Source organism: Chrysemys picta, chromosome 2 (genome assembly GCF_011386835.1).
Source record: "Chrysemys picta bellii isolate R12L10 chromosome 2, ASM1138683v2, whole genome shotgun sequence".
In the NCBI taxonomy this organism is placed as follows: Eukaryota; Metazoa; Chordata; order Testudines; family Emydidae; genus Chrysemys; species Chrysemys picta.
Genome location: NC_088792.1, coordinates 84,781,672 through 84,799,530, shown reverse-complemented (window position 1 = coordinate 84,799,530; position 17,859 = coordinate 84,781,672). Strand labels below are relative to the sequence as shown.

General features: G+C 43.9%; 1 protein-coding gene across 1 annotated transcript in view; it reads left to right on the top strand.

Moving 5' to 3' along the window:
• The window catches only part of EXOSC7 (exosome component 7), a 35,154-nt gene extending 26,536 nt beyond the window's left edge, over positions 1-8,618 (top strand). Inside the window, exons 6-8 of the mRNA XM_005278603.5 lie at positions 2,832-2,955; positions 5,055-5,210; positions 8,419-8,618. Coding sequence (XP_005278660.1) covers positions 2,832-2,955; positions 5,055-5,210; positions 8,419-8,523 — 385 coding nt within the window. The 3' untranslated portion in view covers positions 8,524-8,618. The remainder of the gene's footprint in view (positions 1-2,831; positions 2,956-5,054; positions 5,211-8,418) is intronic.
• Positions 8,619-17,859: the final 9,241 nt, after the last annotated feature.

Here is a 17,859-nt window from a genome sequence, read left to right as displayed (position 1 = left end):
CCCCACTTCTTCCATGCTACTAATATTCTTCTCTGTCTGCCCAGCTCATGCTGTCCTCTTGCCTTAGTAGATGTTTGGTCTTGTCTATAACTTCATCTCCTCTTGCCTTGAGTACTGCAACTCCTTCCTCTAGGGACTTTCCAAATACTAGCTCTTGAAACTGCAGCATATGGAGATGCATCACTACTTGCCGCCTTCTGTGTACAAGGAAATAATGGCTCTGTCATTGTCATCTTTAAACATTGCTTTCCACTTGCTATGCAATTCAGAATAGGGGTTAAAAATTGCTCTCTATGGACTTGATTTTAACCTTCTTCTAGCCTGTCTAGCACACTGCTCTCATTCTATCCCTCCAAACAACCTTGTCACTGTTGGCTCAAGAGCCTTCGCCTTTATAACAGTCCTCTTGTATCAGCCTATGTGTAACCAGCTAACTGTCTTGCCCTCTCAGTTGTAAATAAAGTGTTAATAATTTTCAGCAGAAAACATCTTGTCTCGTTGATCGTATTATAACTCTACAATGCTTTAGATGCAGTTATGTAAGACTATACAAAATAGTTGCATTCTGCGTATTTTAAAAGATTTTTGTTTTGGTTGGTCAGTATTATGCAGGGAATATGCCTCTTCTCTCTACAGATGTCTAAGTTGTTATGAAGCACTTGTCATTAGGACTCAATATGAACTGCAACTACACCTCTACCCCGATATAATGCGGTCTTCAGGAGCCAAAAAATTTTACCGCGTTATAGGTGCAACCGCGTTATATTGAACTTGCTTTGATCCGCCGGAGTGCGCCGCCCCACCCCTTCCACCGGAGCACTGCTTTACCGCGTTATATTCGAATTTGTGTTATATTGGGTCGTGTTATATTGGGGTAGAGGTGTAAAATACTTTCCAGGCATTAAAAAACAAAACAAAAAACACTTTGCTCCTGTAAGGAAAAAATGTTCATTAAATCTATCCAGATATTTTACTTTAAAAGATGTTACAGAATGCATAAAAGAAGTCTCTCGAGTTTAATTTGTAACACACATGACACTGTGCTGTAAAACTATTAATATAAACCAACATTTCTGTTAGATGTCATCCAGTTACCAAAGCTAATTTTTCAGAGATGCACTGAGGTGTGTTATATCTTCAAGGAAAGTGCATAGAAATGGGAGATCTGTTTTCTTTTTATTGGCCTGCAAAGTAAGAGCTTTCATGCTATAATCATCCCTGAGGGGAAGCAGCCTTCTTACACCAATGGACTCCATCAGAATTGCACCAGGGCCAAACATGGCCTTCACATTATGGGCAGGAAAAGTAAAGCAAGTGATTACTTAGAAACTTCCAACTGACCTTTTATTCATTACCATAAGAATGTTATGTTCAGCTTTTTGTAAAACTTCCATGGAATTTATACATACTGTGCATATAATATGGCCAACTATGTCCTATAAATCTGACAAATTTCAAAATATGGAGACTTAACCTTCACATTCACATTTTAAGTAATATGTGAAATTGAACATCTCGGGCATTACTTCGTCTGTTGAACAAAGGATTTGGGGAAAGTATATATAATCCCTCTTTATTAAAGTGTAAAATCTGTTCTGGATGAAGATGTCTGAAGAATTCATTTTTCTCTTGATTAGACTCCTCCGAAGTGGAGGAATGTGTCCTAAAACATTCACCTATACAAGGTTATCCCATCCTATATACTTCTCCAGACATGTGCCTCTTGATTTTCATTGCTGTGGTGGATAGGAATAATGGAATTGATCAGGAAGGTGAGGGGGTAATTTCTATTTGGCAGATGTCTGGCACTGGGACTGAAAAATTAACCTTCAACTTCTTGGCACTAGTTGAAGGCCTAAATCTACTAGCCAGAGGTAGACATGAAATTTGAAGGTTGAGAGCCAAACCAGCTAAATCAGCACCTTTGGGAGAGGTCCAGGCCCCTGACATCCCAGCTTTTATGGAGGATGCTGGGATTTCTACTGAAGCTTCTCTTGGGACCCTGCTTGATAGCTCTATTTTTCATATCTACCTCTATTAGCAAGCAGGAGGCTGTACTATAGAAGGGGAGGGGGGGAGAATCTCTCAACTGGTGAGGAAAGCATTCTGCTACTCTAGCCTTCCCCCCCAGTAGTTAGTCTCCTTCCCCCTTGAATAACATTAGTGCTTATGTCTGCTTCTAGTCATAGCTTTTCCAAGCATTAGCAGCAACACAAAATTGGCATGAGTTTCACTGTCACCCACAGGATTATGGATAGTAGCATTGAAACAAGATCAGAGCCTTGTTAGTTTAACCAAGCAGGAACAGAGTTAAGCTAGCAGCAGCAGAACCAGAGAAGTTGCCATCTGCAGACCCTAGGTGACAACATTGCATCACTTTACAGTTGCTTCATAGTGTAGCTGTGTAACAGCAAGAAGCTTAGTATTTAAATTAATCTAAATGCTGAAGAAATGGATTTTTGTAAGCACTCGTGCTTGCCATGTGGGCATTGGTTTCTCCCCCAAGCCCTGACCATGTATAGCTGATCACTTACTTGGTGGTATGTTTAAACAAAATACGCATTTTAACATTAACTGATGTGACTGGAGATCAGAAGCATTCTTTAGAATTAAGACTAAAATCCTACAGTACTAAAACCGGCGTGTTTGGTTTTGGTGGTTTTTAGTAGTCTTTCATCTGCATTCCCTTTCTTTAAAAAGAAGCATGGAAAAGTTATCTTTAGAAATCTTAACAGCTTTATTTTCTCTAGGAATGGGGCAGGCCTACATAACAGATTAGAGAGTGGTGAAGTAATATCCAGTAAGTTTTGCATATGCTTCTGTTTCATTAGGATACCCAAAGTGCGTGTTTTGGAGGATGAAGAAGGATCAAAAGAGATTGAGCTCTCTGATGACCCTTATGACTGTATTCGACTTAATGTGGAGAATGTACCCTGTATCATCACATTAAGCAAAGTAAGCCTGTAGAAGTTTGTACATTATTTCTTTTAGCTTGTGACTCTTCTATAGATTTTGGCTACAAGAATTGACCTGCCATTATGGGTTGGGAGAAACCATCTTTTCTTTGATGACCAGAGCCATGAGATACCCCCATACTAAAAATAAGTTCTTGGCTTCCATCCTTGGGTTTATTTTTTGACTTGGGAGGTAGGAAAGGAAATCTTTGTGGAGAGAGTGTTCCATCTCCCTCTCAAGTTGTATGTCTTGATGGAGTGGGAATCTGCAATAGCTAATCCTGCTGTATTCTTGGACTGAAACAATTAACTATCCATCCATCAGCTGCTTGCTGATAGTGAAGTGAACACTAGTATTGGCTTCTCTAATATGCTAACATAATATCCATTAGCCATTTAAAATGTTGGAAACCTATTTGGTGAGCCACTGAAGAAACAGAAACTTTGTTGATGGAGCTAACCTCATGCCTACCAACACCCTGCAAGATAGGTAAGCGTTATTGCTAGGGCCCTACCAAATTTGTGGTCCATTTTGGTCAATTTCACACTCATAGGATTTTAAAAAGCATAAATTTCATGATTTCAGCTATTTAAATCTGAAATTTCAGTGTTGTGCCTATAGCGGTCCTGACCCAAAAAGGAGTTGTGGGAGATCGCAAGGTTATTGTAGGGGGGGTTGTGGTACTACTACCCTTACTTCTGTGCTGCTGTAGGTTGCAGCGTGGCCTTCAGAGCTGGAGAGCAGCAGCTTCTGGCCGGGAGCCCAGCTTTGAAGGCAGAGCAGGGCCCTCAATCAGTAGCCACCACTCTCCAGCCACCCAGCTCTGAAGGCAGCGGAGTGGAATTAAGGGTGGACTTGGTCTGGTATTGCCACCCTTCCTTCTGTGCTGCTGGTGGTGGCAGTGCTGCCTTCAGAACTGGGCACCTGGCCAACAGCCACCATTCTCTGGCCACCCAGCTCTGAAGGCAGCAGAGAAGTAAGGGTGGCAATACCACGATCCCCCTAAAATAACCTTGCAACTCCCTTTTGGGTCAGGACTCCCAATTTGAGAAACGCTGGTCTCCCCTGTGAACTCTGTATAGTATAGGGTAAAAGCACACAAGACCAGATTTCCTGGTGGGAGACCAGATTTCATGGTCTGGGAGGCATTTTTCATGGCCGTGAATTTGGTAGGGCCCTAATTATTGCCATCATTTTTCAAATAGAGGGACTAAGGCACAGAGAAGCTAAGTGACCTACATACAGCAGGGACTTGGAGCCGGAAGCAGAACTTGTTCATAGCTCTTAGGTCTACTCTCCCTCTCAGTACCACTGTTTGCTTAAATTCTCTATACAGTAAATTGGGGGGTGTGTGTGATATCCCACTTAATTCACTGTTGCATCACTTTGTTTTCTATCTGCCCATTTCTCCAACCTTTCCAGCCACACAGCAATTGCCATAATATCAACTGTCCTTCTTGGCTTGGTCATGAGACAGCTTGCATGCTGTCATGCAAATTATTCTGTTTTCTACGTGTTACATAAATAATAATTAATAAAAGCTGTCACTGAGGCAGAGACTGAATCTCACCTCTCCTGAGCCTCAGGCATGTGTAACTTTTGTGGATAAAATTCCACAGTTGAAGAAAAAGAAGCCTTTGAGTGAAAAGTTGATCCTTTTTTAAAAATATACGTATAAAATTTTAAAGGAGCTTCCCACTATTGCCAGATGTTTGGAATGTTAAACTAAATTCCATGCGGATGAATTAAGAGTCAGGATGTAGGTCAAGTGGCCAAAGGTGCGTGTTTATCCTATGTACGTAATATGTTTATAAGCATGCACACACAATAACGTTGCACTGTCAGCAGATACAATGTCCTATATCGAGGTGCTATATTTAACGACTGACACAGCTGCAGTGATTTAGCACATGAGCAAAACCAATGATCAGACAGTATTTATATTTCTTAGGATTGTAGCATACAGATAAACTGACCGGTTAATGGTTTGGTGGAGTTACCTCCAATGCTCTAATTCCATCACCCAGTAAGTTCATAATTATCTGGACACAAAACAATTTTAAAAAATCCAAAAGTAAAATATGTCCTTGGTTCTGCAGATTGGTTGTAGGCATGTAGTTGATGCCACCCTTCAGGAAGAAGCTTGCTCTTTGGCCAGCCTGCTGCTTTCTGTGACCAGCAGAGGTACCCTTACGTGTATGAAGAAATTGGGGAACGGTAGTCTTGATCCAGAGAGTATTTTTGAGATGATGGAGGTAAGAAGTGCTGACGAGCAACTTCAGCTCACATAATGGAAAAGTGGATCTTGAGCATATGAAAAATTGCAGTGTGGGCATAATTAAAGGGATACTGAAAACTTACTTGAGGGCAAAAAGTGACTTGTGGAAGGTCCCAGGCAGCTTCCAAGGAATCTGAAATTCCTATGGGAATGAATTTCATTTATGCAAACAGTTTGGGATGTCCCCTCTGACACTGCGATAATCTGGGTTTTCTTCTATATAGTAGTGTCATACTAGCAAAACTTAAGTTAAGGTTACTAACATTATTTACAGATCCTATATTTACTTCATAAAGAACAAGTTTCAAGCCTGATAATTTCCCTTTGAAACTCAAAACAAAACTTCTTTAACATACATCAGTTACCACACAACAGAACTGGAACTTGTGAACTGGTACTTTACAGTACATAATCTTTAATTTGTATAACTTTGTTTTTCATGTAATTAACTTATTTAGCTAGTAATCGTTACAATCCTAGTACTTTACTTTTCACATTTTGTTGTAATACACCTCTACCCCGGTATAACACGAATTCGGATATAACGCGGTAAAGCAGTGCTCCGGGGGGGCGGGGCTGTGCGCTCCGGCGGATTAAAGCAAGTTCGATATAACGCGGTTTCACCTATAATGCGGTAAGATTTTTTTTGGCTCCCGAGGAGGTAGAGGTGTATCTTTGTATCTGTCCTTTTTACTGATGTGATCCTCTTCCCTTTCTATAAAAATATTTATAAAATGCTGTGGTAGCTGGCAGCAGTTCAAGTTGACTTGGGAATTTCACTTTAAATCCTTCTTTAGGCCTCTCTCTGAAGCTTCCCTTTTGGTGTGAAATTTCTCATGCCCAGACTTGGCCTTAAAGTATATACAAATGAGTTTTGTACACAAGCTTTGTATTTCATTTGCACTTTAATTCAGAATTGGCTTTGTTTCTGAAAACCTTCACATTTGGCATAAACATGGCCCTTGTGAGAAATAGAGCTAGGTGGGAAATGGCTTCCCCATCCTGTGAAAATTTGAGATTTCAAAGATCTTTCCCCTTTTGCATTGGGATGAAATGTACCTTTTTTGAAGCACTGATGAGAAAGCAAAGATGCCAGCTCCAGAATTAATAGCGTGGTGGCTAGGGCACACGGCTGGGATGTAAGAGACTCGGGTTTAAGTCTGTGCTCTAAGTCAAGTAGAGCAGAGCCTTGAACCTGGGTTTTCCACATCTAGGCGTGTGCTTTAACCACAAGGCTTTTAACTACTCTAGGGGTTCTCTCTCCCAGTTCCATGCTGGACCTGAAACTATTGTCAAAACTAGTATGTTCCTGCAAAACATTTATTTTGACAAATAGGCATTTTCCAGCAAAACAATGTTTTTTGTTTTTTGTTTTTTTGGTCAAATTCCTGACCAGCTGTAGTGAGGAATGCAGAAATTGGAGCCAGGTTTGAAAACAACTGGTTAAAGTGGAAATGACATGCTAAGCATGCATGACACTTCACTTTCTCTTGATGTAATTTAAAGCCTGGGTGTTAATCTACCACTGAGCTCCTGTTTGCTCTGAGGAAAGTCATTTCACTCCTAAATGGTACTGTACAAACAAGTATTGACTCCTGTGACAACCTAAGAGTTAAAACTTAACTCAGTAGCCCAGTATGTTATGTTGCCCCTTACCTATTTTAAAGAAATCTCTCCTCCTTAAGCGGTGATGTTATTCACTGAAATAAACAAGAAAAGGCTTTTGGGGGAAGCAAAGAATTCTCTCTTTGGCTGGGGGTCTGACTGGTCTTGTTCCCAACACAGCAGCCTGTTTGGGGAACAGATGGAACAAACAAAGCCAAAAGCACAGGGTCTGTGAAATGGAACAGTTTCATAACCCTTGCTTGACACTTTTATATCCTCCAGTGGATTGACTCCAGCCCAGAAAATGTTCAGGATTATCAGCCTGGGGGTGAACAAACATTCCAGCCAGTACATCGCTTTTAGGAAAGCAGCATAATGGTTCAGCTTTGGAAAGGTGCCATAGCTACACCTCTTACTGGATTAAAGTTATCATAAGGGAGTCAGGCAGAAATAACTGAGATGCCAGTGGGCAAAATACAGGACCCATGCACCAAGCAAGGGTAAACGAGTCTTGTGTTGGAGATAGCTGGACTAGATATCTGGTGTGGGAGTGGAGCAGAATACTTCATGATACCCCCTGGGGCTGAAAAGTTACCCCAGTCCATTGATTGTAACAACTTCTGCACCTTCCCTACATGGGGAGTTTTGGCCAGTGGATCCATATAGTCATATACCACCCCATCTCTCCCAAGCTTGTCCCAAATGCTCTTCTTGAGGCTACAGAACAGTACTGCATGAGGAGGGGCTGGGGGAGGAGTTGTATCCTTCTCAATTGCCTGGCTCCTTGATCAGAGCATCTGCTTCATTTTATGGTTTCATGCCTCCATGTAGAGCTTGGACTTGCCCCCAATTAAATGGTAGGTCATTTTATGGGTCTCTAGTTATAAAATCGAGGAGCAGCTTCCTTCAGACAACTTGGCCATAGTTTCTATTCAATACCCACAGCTTAAACTGCCCATTGACCTTTTAAGGACAGTGAGCAAGGTTCCTCTCTGCTCAGGGAATCTTATGGTTCCATGATCCTATGCCAGCCAGACCCAGGGAAAGTTCTGATCTACGCCACTGCCGTAAGATACCCAAGAGATGTTTCCCAGTAGAGGGTCAGTGCAGGCTCTCCTCCGATGTGTTTTCTCTTTCAGCATGTCCCTATACTGAGACATGGGGGAGGAAGCTGGTGCAGGAGTTGCTTCTACTGTGTTTATGCCATTGGAGAGTTCCCTGCTACAAAAGACATTTTCTGCTGGCCATTTACAGACCAAATCAAGCTTCTCTGAGGCTCCTGCCTGGCACAGAGAGGCAAGCTCATACTAGGGATTCTGGCCTACTGAGGTTTTGATGAATTGGAGCACTTGCCCCTGGTTTGAACAATTTTGCTTTGGAGGGGTTCTTTCCAAAACTTTTGATCAAGTTAAGAGTCCCCCACATGCAATTTGTCTTAGTTCAAATATGCCATTTACAACAGCTGGTGTATATTAATCATTAAGGGGAAAAAACAGTTGACAGAAGGGGAAGTGTTTCACATAAATTCTCTTCCTGTTAGTAGGATGCCTCAGCTTTGTCTTGCCTTCTTTGCATTACAGACAGGAAAACGGGTAGGCAAAATGTTGCACACTTCCCTACAGAAGATCTTAGACAAAGAAGAGAGTCTGGGGACAACACGACAGAAGGTTGGATTCCTAGGCTGAGTTGTTTTATCAATGCAGATGTACATTTTCAAGTTATTTTTCAAAGCATGATCTTGTCAGTTTGTATGTGAAATAAAGGATATTTTTGGTTTTAATATTGTGTCCTAACCATGTTTAAGATACTTTTTAAATGCAGTTAGCAAAGCAGAAGGAAACTTAACTAAGTCTTAAATGAAAATAAATTAATTTGAAATGCTTCATACTGCCTTCTGCTCTGTACCCAGGAATTGCACCAATCTAACCATCAATACAGCTACCTTGCATGACACTTCTAAATTAGTTTGTGTGGCAAAAAAATATTTTCCATCGCTACAAAACACAAGAGCAGTTGCACACTGGACGTCTGCATTTGGCTGTAGAAGTTGCTTTATTCACTATGCAGATAAAACAAATTGAAGTAATAGGGGATTATCTAATCAAAGAACATTTGATTTCATCAGTTAGTTTGAACTGGACATCTAGCTCTGTGTTTATGAACAATAGCTGAAAAGTAAATTCCTAATTTGCATTTAAGACCAAAGTTAGTTTAACCTTTAGAGTCCTTTTCCCCCTCTTCTAAAGTGAACAGAAGAGAAGTGTCAAATTTAGCTTCCAGCTGTGACTAGCTTTTCTCCTTTCTGCACCCCCATCCAAAGCTCCAAATGTGAAATTGAGGTGAGAAATGGGAGTTTAACTGCTGCTCTCCTCTGAATAGCTGGTCAGACCTCCAGTCTGAGTTAACACTGCACCAGGCAGCATTAACTTTTTCTTGGACCCATCAGTTGTCACCTCTGTACAGTTGATGCAACGGTATAACTCCTGAAGAAGCAATGCTAGTCTCTCCTTGTATGGAACTATTTCCAGACCCTTGATCATTGTTGTTTCCCTTCTGTGAACCTTTTCCAGTTCCACTATACAGGTATCTTGTTGAGATGAGGTAACCAGAGCTGGACACAATATTCAAGGTGTGGGTGCACCATGGATTTATATGTGACAAGATATTTTTCAATCCTGTTCCTAACCTAGTGTTAACCTTTTTGACTGCTACTGCACCTTGAGCAGAAGATTTCAGAGAACTATTGAACATGAGGCCAAGATTGTTTTTGGATGGTAAAAGCTAATTTAGAACCCCTCACTGTATATGTATAGCTGGGCTTATTTTTTTTCCAGTGTGCATTACTTATCACATAATGTTCAATTTCATCTGCCATTTTGTTGCCCATTCTCACCCAGTTTTGTGAGATCACTTTAACTTGTTGCAGTCTGCTTATCTTGAATAACTTTGTATAGTGCAAAAACATTGCATTTTACTCTTCACTTGACATCTAACATTCCTTGCCCCTACATGATGACCTCATAAAGCAGAATCTGCTCCAAAGTAGGTTTTGCAGGAAGTTAAGACATCAGTTAATAAGTTTTGATTTCACTCCTTAGCTGAAGTTCTCAAAACTCAGATGCATATAGGAGAGTGGTATAGTACAACATAACCCTTTAAGTCACAGTAGTTTGGACAATGTATGTGCAGCTTCTGTTGGCAGACATATGTAAGCGGGGGAATGGTCCCGCTATTGTGGGGAAATTTCCTGACTTCTGCACTACCCCGGTGAGGTGGGCTAGCGAAAGGATCGGAGTCCCCGCTCCCAGTTCCTTTACCCAGAGGCCTCCCTGCCCTTGAGGGCTCCCCTTCCACTCTCCTGTCTGGCTGAGTCCTTGTAACCCCAACAAGGCTGGGCCCAGGATTCCTGGGGGGCTCGACCCCCAACCCTGCTGTGGTCACCTAGGACAGGGGCTAGGGTGTCCCCACTCCGGGGTACTCTCTCTGCACTGGGCACCTCCCTGACCCACTGATTATTCCATACAATTTAAAGCAAATACAAGTTGTTTAATTAACAATTAATCTAAAGAAAAGAACAAGGAAAAATGGGAAAGGTTAAAGGAAAACACATCACCCCGCTCTGTGGCAGGGAACATCACAAACAATGTCTCTGGAATGTCAGGGCAGGTCACAGTCTGCTTCTTGTAGGTCCCAGGCCTCCTTCTCAGGCCCTGGCCGTGCTGCAGAGACGCTGTGGGTTGGACACTTGCAATGGTGGTGGCCACACACCTCCGGGCTTTGAGTGGTGGGACTCTTCTTCCCAGCGTCAGCCCCCCGTAGGGTTAAGGTCCCCCTCCTGGTCTGGCCTGCAAGGGCCCTTGTCCGGGGGTGTCTTTCTGTGCTGGGCCCTTTGCCCAGGTTCCCCCTTGGCTGGCCCCACTTGCTCACCACACCTGGCTCTGTGGCTGCAGCTCTGCTCCCAGCACAGGATCTGCTCTCCCCGGGCTGCGTCTCTGGTTCTGTGGCTGCAGCTCTGCTCCCAGCACAGGATCTGCTCTCCCCGGGCTGCGTCTCTGGCTCTGTGACTGCACCTCTGCTCCCAGCACAGGATCTGCTCTCCCCAGGCTGCGTCTCTGGCTCTGTGACTGCACCTCTGCTCCCAGCACAGGATCTGCTCTCCCTGGGCTGCTTCTCTGGCTCTGTGGCTGCAGCTCTGCTCCTAGCACAGGATCTGCTCTCCCTGGGCTGCGTCTCTAGCTCTGTGGCCGCAGCTCTGCTCCCAGCACAGGATCTGCTCTCCCTGGGCTGCTTCTCTGGCCTCTCTGGCTCTGCGGCTGCAGCTCTGCCCCCAGCACAGCTCTGCTCTGCCGGCTGCTTCTGTGACTCTGCTCCCAGCTCTGACCTGCTTCCTGGCTGCTTGTCTGGCCCCTCTGGCTCTGGTTGCTACAGCTCTGTTCCCAGGGCAGGGCTGCTCTCTCTGGGCTGTGCTCTGGCTTTGGGGCTGCAGCTCTGCTTCCAGCAGCTCAGCTCGGGCCCCTGCTCTCTCCTTAGCTCGGCCCCACTCTGACTCAGGCCATTCCAGTTCAGACGGGACCCCCTCTGGCCTCCCGACTCCCTGATTAGCCTGCCCGCCCTGTCAATCAGGCTGATCTGGAGCATTGGCCTCTCCCCATTGTAACTGGGGACTGTCAGTCTCAGGCTCCTGATTTGCCATCGACCCTTCCCCTTTTAGTGCTGGGAGGTAGCCAACCAAAACACCCCCACTGAGTGTTAGTAAGGGGGCAACAGTCCCCTTACACATAGCTAAAAGAATGAGATGTGCTGCATTCAACAGAGAGGAGGAAGAGAAGGCTGGAGGGAGAAGTTTAAATAAATAGTTTGAAGAAGCTGATTCTTTCAGCCAAAAGCATACAGATGTTTGGAATGATCCTTTTGCATAAACATTGAGGCAAAGCCACTGCTGTCCTCCAGAAAGCAATTAACATGCTTTGGAGCATGTAATCCAAGTTGTTTTTTTTCCAGTTTCCATTATTTAAGTTTCCTAACATTTTTAGTTTGACATCTCACAACTCAGAATTAAGATCTGAAATAGAGGTTTCTTTCAGTGGGGGTAGGCTGTAGGTTCTTTTGCAGACCACCGTATTTTGGGTTAAATTAGAAATCATATCCATGTTATCTAAATGATTAGAAAAAATGTACTTTCAAATCTCCATGAATCCTTTACAGGACATCTGTGTTTTCCCTCCCTCTCCCCCCCCCCCCTTCTTGGATAAGAGTTCGTATTAAAATAAATATAAATGCAGTCCTATCACCCATGTGGCCTCTTTGGTCCACTGTAAGAGAAGTTCTGGGAAGGTAAAAATTGAGGCCACCCAATGGGCTGAAGAACACAGGTTCAGTATAACATTCAGGCTTTCAGTACCTGATAGCAGAAGATTATGATAAGAAAAGTGACTTCTGACAACACAAGAACAATGTTTTGTCTCATTGCTCTGCCTTATACTACAAAATTATGACACATGATTAATGAAGTCGTTGACATAGAACAATTCAGTTGCAGGTTTATTTTGTGCAAAGATTTATTTGAAGTGACTAGCAGCTAGAGCAGGGGTGGGCAACCTGTGGCTCCGGAGCCACATGCGGCTCTTCAGAAGTTAATATGCGGCTCCTTGTATAGGCACCGACTCCAGGACTGGAGCTACAGGCGCCAACTTTCCAGTGGGCCAGGGGTTGCTCACTGCTCAACCTCTGGCTCTGCCACAGGCCCTGCCCCACACTCCACCCCTTCCTGCCCCCTCCCCTGAACCTGCCGTGCACTCGCTCCTCCCCCTCAGAGCCTCCTGCACACCACAAAACAGCTGATTGGGAGGTGCGGGGAGGGAGAGGGAGGCGCTGATTGGCAGGGCTGGGAAGGGTGGGAGGCACTGGGAGTGGTGGGGGGGCTGCTGACGTATTACAGTGGCTCTTTGGCAATGTACATTGGTAAATTCTGGCTCCTTCTCAGGCTCATGTTGGCCACCCCTGAGCTATAGTGTATTCCTTAGCCTGCAAGCTGCAGGGTAGGATGAGTGTGGCGGGGGGGAAACCAATGAGCTCGTGTTTGTATTTCATAATAGGTTTCAAAAACAAAAAACATGCTACACACATGACAGCAAGCATCTAAATCTAGCTGCAAACCTTTCAAGCCATGGAGCCACCAGCATGACAGCAGTAATTGGTCTAACTGGCCCATTAGGCTATCGATTAATAGTGAGGTACCAAAAGTTGCCCACGGGTATTTTCAGAGTGAATTTTGTAATCTGGTGGTGATAGTCTGCAGTTCTATAGCATCTCCACATGCTTTACAGGCACTAATGGATCAATGCAGCAGGTCACCTGTGTACAAGGATCCACAATTGTCAGTTCCTTGCATCTTCGAGCAGTATGCACTGGAGAAGAGAATAAAGTTTCCATACATAGTACTGTTCAGAATCTTAGCAATAGAAACTTTAGGCATCCACCCATGGAAAAATTTTGGCTAAAAGTTAGATACCTAAATCCATGTTTACTTCAATGGGAATGACAGGAACTCAGCACTTTTGACCATCAGGCCACTTATTCAGGTACCTTTTTAAACAAACAAACAACAAAAAATCCCACACCCTCCCAAATGTTGGTGCCCAAGTTTGAAATTGTATTAAAAATAAAGGCCAACATAGTGTTTTGAGGTGCTACGATGAGAAAGGATTTGCTTTTGTGAATAAGGCACTGATCCAATCACACCCCACACAGAAGAATTGTTAATTCACATTCATTTGAGGCAGTGCATCAGCGACACATCCTTACCTACAAAAATAAGGGGTAGAAGTGACTATAGCAAAAAGCATTACAAACAGCTGTCAGTTGTCCTTGCTGCCCTTGAAGATTTGCTGATGCGAAGTCATATTCCCAAATGGACCATCAGATCTCTTACTTACTGGGGAGAGTCAGAAGGACATATTTAGCCTATGTCACTCCAATGGATGCAACTTCTTCCAGCAGATCTTTATGGCTCTGTTGTTCTCACACACCCTGCAGAGATTTGGCTCTCCTACCAACTTCTGTTTTTGAGGCATGTATTTAACAACAAAAACAAAACACCGCCCTAACCCAACTAGCACTCATTTTCTTCATACAAATTCCTGTTGCCATTTGGGTTGATGGAAAGTTCCATGTGTCACTGTGCAGATATTGCCACGTTTTCATTGACAGGAATCCAGTAGAACTAAAAGGAACCATCTGTGGAGCAGGCGAGTTTAGTGTTTGTCCCAGAAAGTTTTAATTGCCTTTGCTCAAAGTGCAGATGGTCCATAAGCTGCATATTAGAACGGAGGATTCTAACAGCACCTGATAGGTTGGGCCAAAAATAAATGAGTAAAATAAAAACAAAACGATCTCTCCCCTCGTAAATAGCTTACCTTTATTTTTCTGCTGCTGTGTATTCCAACCTAGTGTCCATCTCCAAGCACAGTGCTGGGGCTTGTCTACATAGCATACCATTTAGGGTTGCCAGGTTTGTTTGGATGTAGTCCTGGAGGTTTCATCACATGACATAGTTAAAGATTAATCTTTAATTCCAGGCCAATCCTGGAGGGTTGGCAACCCTAATACTACTGCACACTAGAGAGGTATCATTTCTAAAGCATGTCTATGTGCTGGACACCAGCTGGCCAGTGTGGACCCTGCTGGTGCACACTAAAAATTCCCTAGTGCTCGTTAACATAGTGCTATTTGCAGTAGGGACTTTTAGTGCATGCCAACAAGCCCTACATGTGCCGGTTAGCATCCAGCATGTTGGTATGCTTTAGAAATCACACCCCTCGTGTGTGGATTTTCAGGCCATTGGACCATCCCTTTGAAGCAGAGAAGAGGGGCCTAATGTAGGTCAATAATGCTGTGGAAGGTGTTTTTTGTTTTGGCTTGGTGGAACAGGGATTGGTTTGATATTTCCAGGCTTCTATATCTGTGCATACACAGATATAAAGTACTTATATAGCAGACTCACCTAGCACAGAAATCTTTACTTTCCTTACCTTTTCAGCTAGAGTAGCAGCTCCAGGGTCATGGACCTTTTTTGTGGTGGTTCATGACAGAGTTAGGTTTTGTTAAAAGCTGTTTCTATAGTCCCTAGCACAATAGGGCCCTAAACTTGGTTAGGGTCTCTAAACCCTTAATTTATTACAAAATAGACAGAGACAGCACCACAGTCTACAGAGACAGCACCTACGTGGCATGGGTTACTTTAGGGCTTCATCCTGAAATCCTTCTGCATTAACATTAACAGGAGTTTTGCCTGCAGAAGTTTTCCAAGCTCTGAGAGTATTTTAGGCCCAGATCCTCAAAGGTATTCAGGTACCGAATTCCCATTGAAGTTTGTGAGAGTTAGATGCCTAAATACCTTTGAGGATCTGGGCCTTAATAGACTACTTCACCAGTTCTTTTAACCAGATGCTGTCCTCACCCACTACCTGACACCACTTAAAGCACCACATAGTTAAGAACTCTAGGAGAGAAAACTGTGGTGGGAGCTCAGGAACTGGAACACCAAGAACTCTGACCCTGATTCAGCACAGTGCTTATTCACATGCCTAACTTTAAGCCTACAGATAGTCCCATTGACATTAACGGCATTCCATGTGCTTGAAGTTAGGCATGTGGTTTAAACACCATCAGGGTTTCTGTGATACTAACTTCAGAATAACGGCGCCAGAAAAATCCATAGATAGGTAGGTGTTACTCCATGTAACTCCTCAAATAGCTAGGCAGACTGCATATTAAATCATGGATATAGATATGCCATAGTATACATTTTTTGTCACCCTTATGGAGAAATATAGCCTATAGGGACAGGAAAATTTGTTTTCCCATGTGTCTTTTTATTAACATTGATGATCTATCTGGATCTACTGTTAAACAATCAGAGCTGTGGATAATGAGCCTCCTACCCTTGGAGACCATGGGTACTGTGACTTGCTATGCCTTGGGGGAGCGCCCTATGACCCCCATATTCCTCATTTATATATAATTGTGATCTTGCATATAAAGCAGGCCATGTGAGGTATCGGGGAAAGGTTATGATCTGCTGAAAATCATTTTTCTATCCATATATGTGTATCATTAATGCATGTGAAGTTATGAGAATTGTGTTGTATGGTTGTCACTAAAACATGCTGTAAGTTGGGGAATCAGCAAGATATTAGCTCCCCAGAGACAACAGCAAGAAAAGTAACCAATGCCCGGGTGGGGTGTCAAACAACCTGTCAACAGCCATTGTCCAGCAAGGGAGCTACAATGCAATGACTCACTTGCATGAGGCCACATTAGGGGCTTGGCTACACTGGCGCTTTACAGCCCTGCAACTTTCTTGCTCAGGGGTGTGAAAAAACACCCCCCTGAGAGCAGCAAGTTACAGTGCTGTAAAGTGCCAGTGTAAACAGTGCCCCAGCTGTAAATTAATCCCCTCGTGGAGGTGGAGTACCTGCAGCACTGGGAGAGCTCTCTCCCAGCGCTGGCGCGCGACCACACTCGCACTTCAAAGCGCTGCCGCGGGAGCGCTCCCGTGGCAGCGCTTTGAAGTTTTGAGTGTAGCCACGGCCTAGGGGAATTGCTCAACCTTACCTGGAGACTCAGCAATGTTCCCCAAGCGCATGGGGCTGAGGGTATAAAACAGACACAGTGGCCACATGCTTGGCCTTTCTCCTGCCACCATCTACGCTGCAAGAAACAAGGACACGGAGAAGACTGAAGACTCCAACAGAGGAGACTGGCCCAGGTTTCAAGGGTGAAATTTGTGTACTAAGAACTGCAATATCCAGTGGGGTGAGAAAAACTGCATAATCTAGATGTTGCCTGGGCTAATAGGGTTGAGAGGTTAGACTGTGCACTTATATTTTATTTTATTTTGGTAACTAACTCTGACTTTTTGCCTATCACTTAAAATCTATTTTTGTAGTCAACAAATTTGTTTAACTGTTTATCTTTGCCTGTGAGTTCGTATGAAGCGTGGGGCGAATCTGCTCAGGTTTGCAAAGGCTGCTGTATATCCACTTTCCATTGACGAAGTGGCGAACCAATTCATAAATTTGCACTGCTCAAGATGAGCAGTGCAAGATGGTATATTCCTGAGGTAGTGCTGGGAGCTGGGGGGATTTGGTTGGTGCCTTTCCGTGTGTGATCCATGAGTGGCTCTGGGAGCATTCATGCAATCCACTGGGTGTGGGGCTCCACATACAGTTGTGCTGAGTGATAATGGCACCTGGAGGGGTTTGCTGCTTGTCACTAGCAAGGCATTGTGAGAGACAGCCCAGGTTGGAGACAGTTAAGGGGCTACAGCGGTCCCACAGTCCCAAGCTGCACTCCGGGAATCCTGTCACAGGTAGCCTGCAGACGGGGACACCAGATCAGCTAGTGCATGCACACAGTTCTTATTGCTAGCTAGTAGCTACGCTGGTAGCGCTACCTGTCTCTGAAAACAAAATCAGGATTAAATCTGTATTCTGCAGAGAATCATCACTTGGGTAACTGAAGCCAAATGGAGGAACTAGACATGGGTCTAGGTCTTTATGGCCTAATGAAAGACACAGTGCACCCACAACTCTCGTTAAACTAAAGTCAAGTCACCAGGAGGCCTGTCACCTATGCTAAACAACATGGGAGTTAAGCTAGATCGAGTTCAAATCCCCCAGTGACAGACCACAATTGTCTGTAACTACTTACTGGCACTTATCTTCAAGGCAGAATTGTAAACATTGAAGGGCTGGTCCAGACCCACTAGCAAAGTCCCTTATTCACTGAAGCAACAATGCTGATTAGTGTGGTCCTAATGTCAAAGGAAATCTGGAGCCTAGGCTGCAATTTTCTTAAGATGTCACTGAGTCCTACTGCACCTATTAAATCACACCACACACTTTCCCTCTTAGGGGCACCACACCCACAGTAAGGGGCTCATTTGGTTACCTCAGAGAATGAGGTCATTAGCTAACTGATCCCATTTAAAAAAATAGGAATTAATGTTCCAGGGCTGG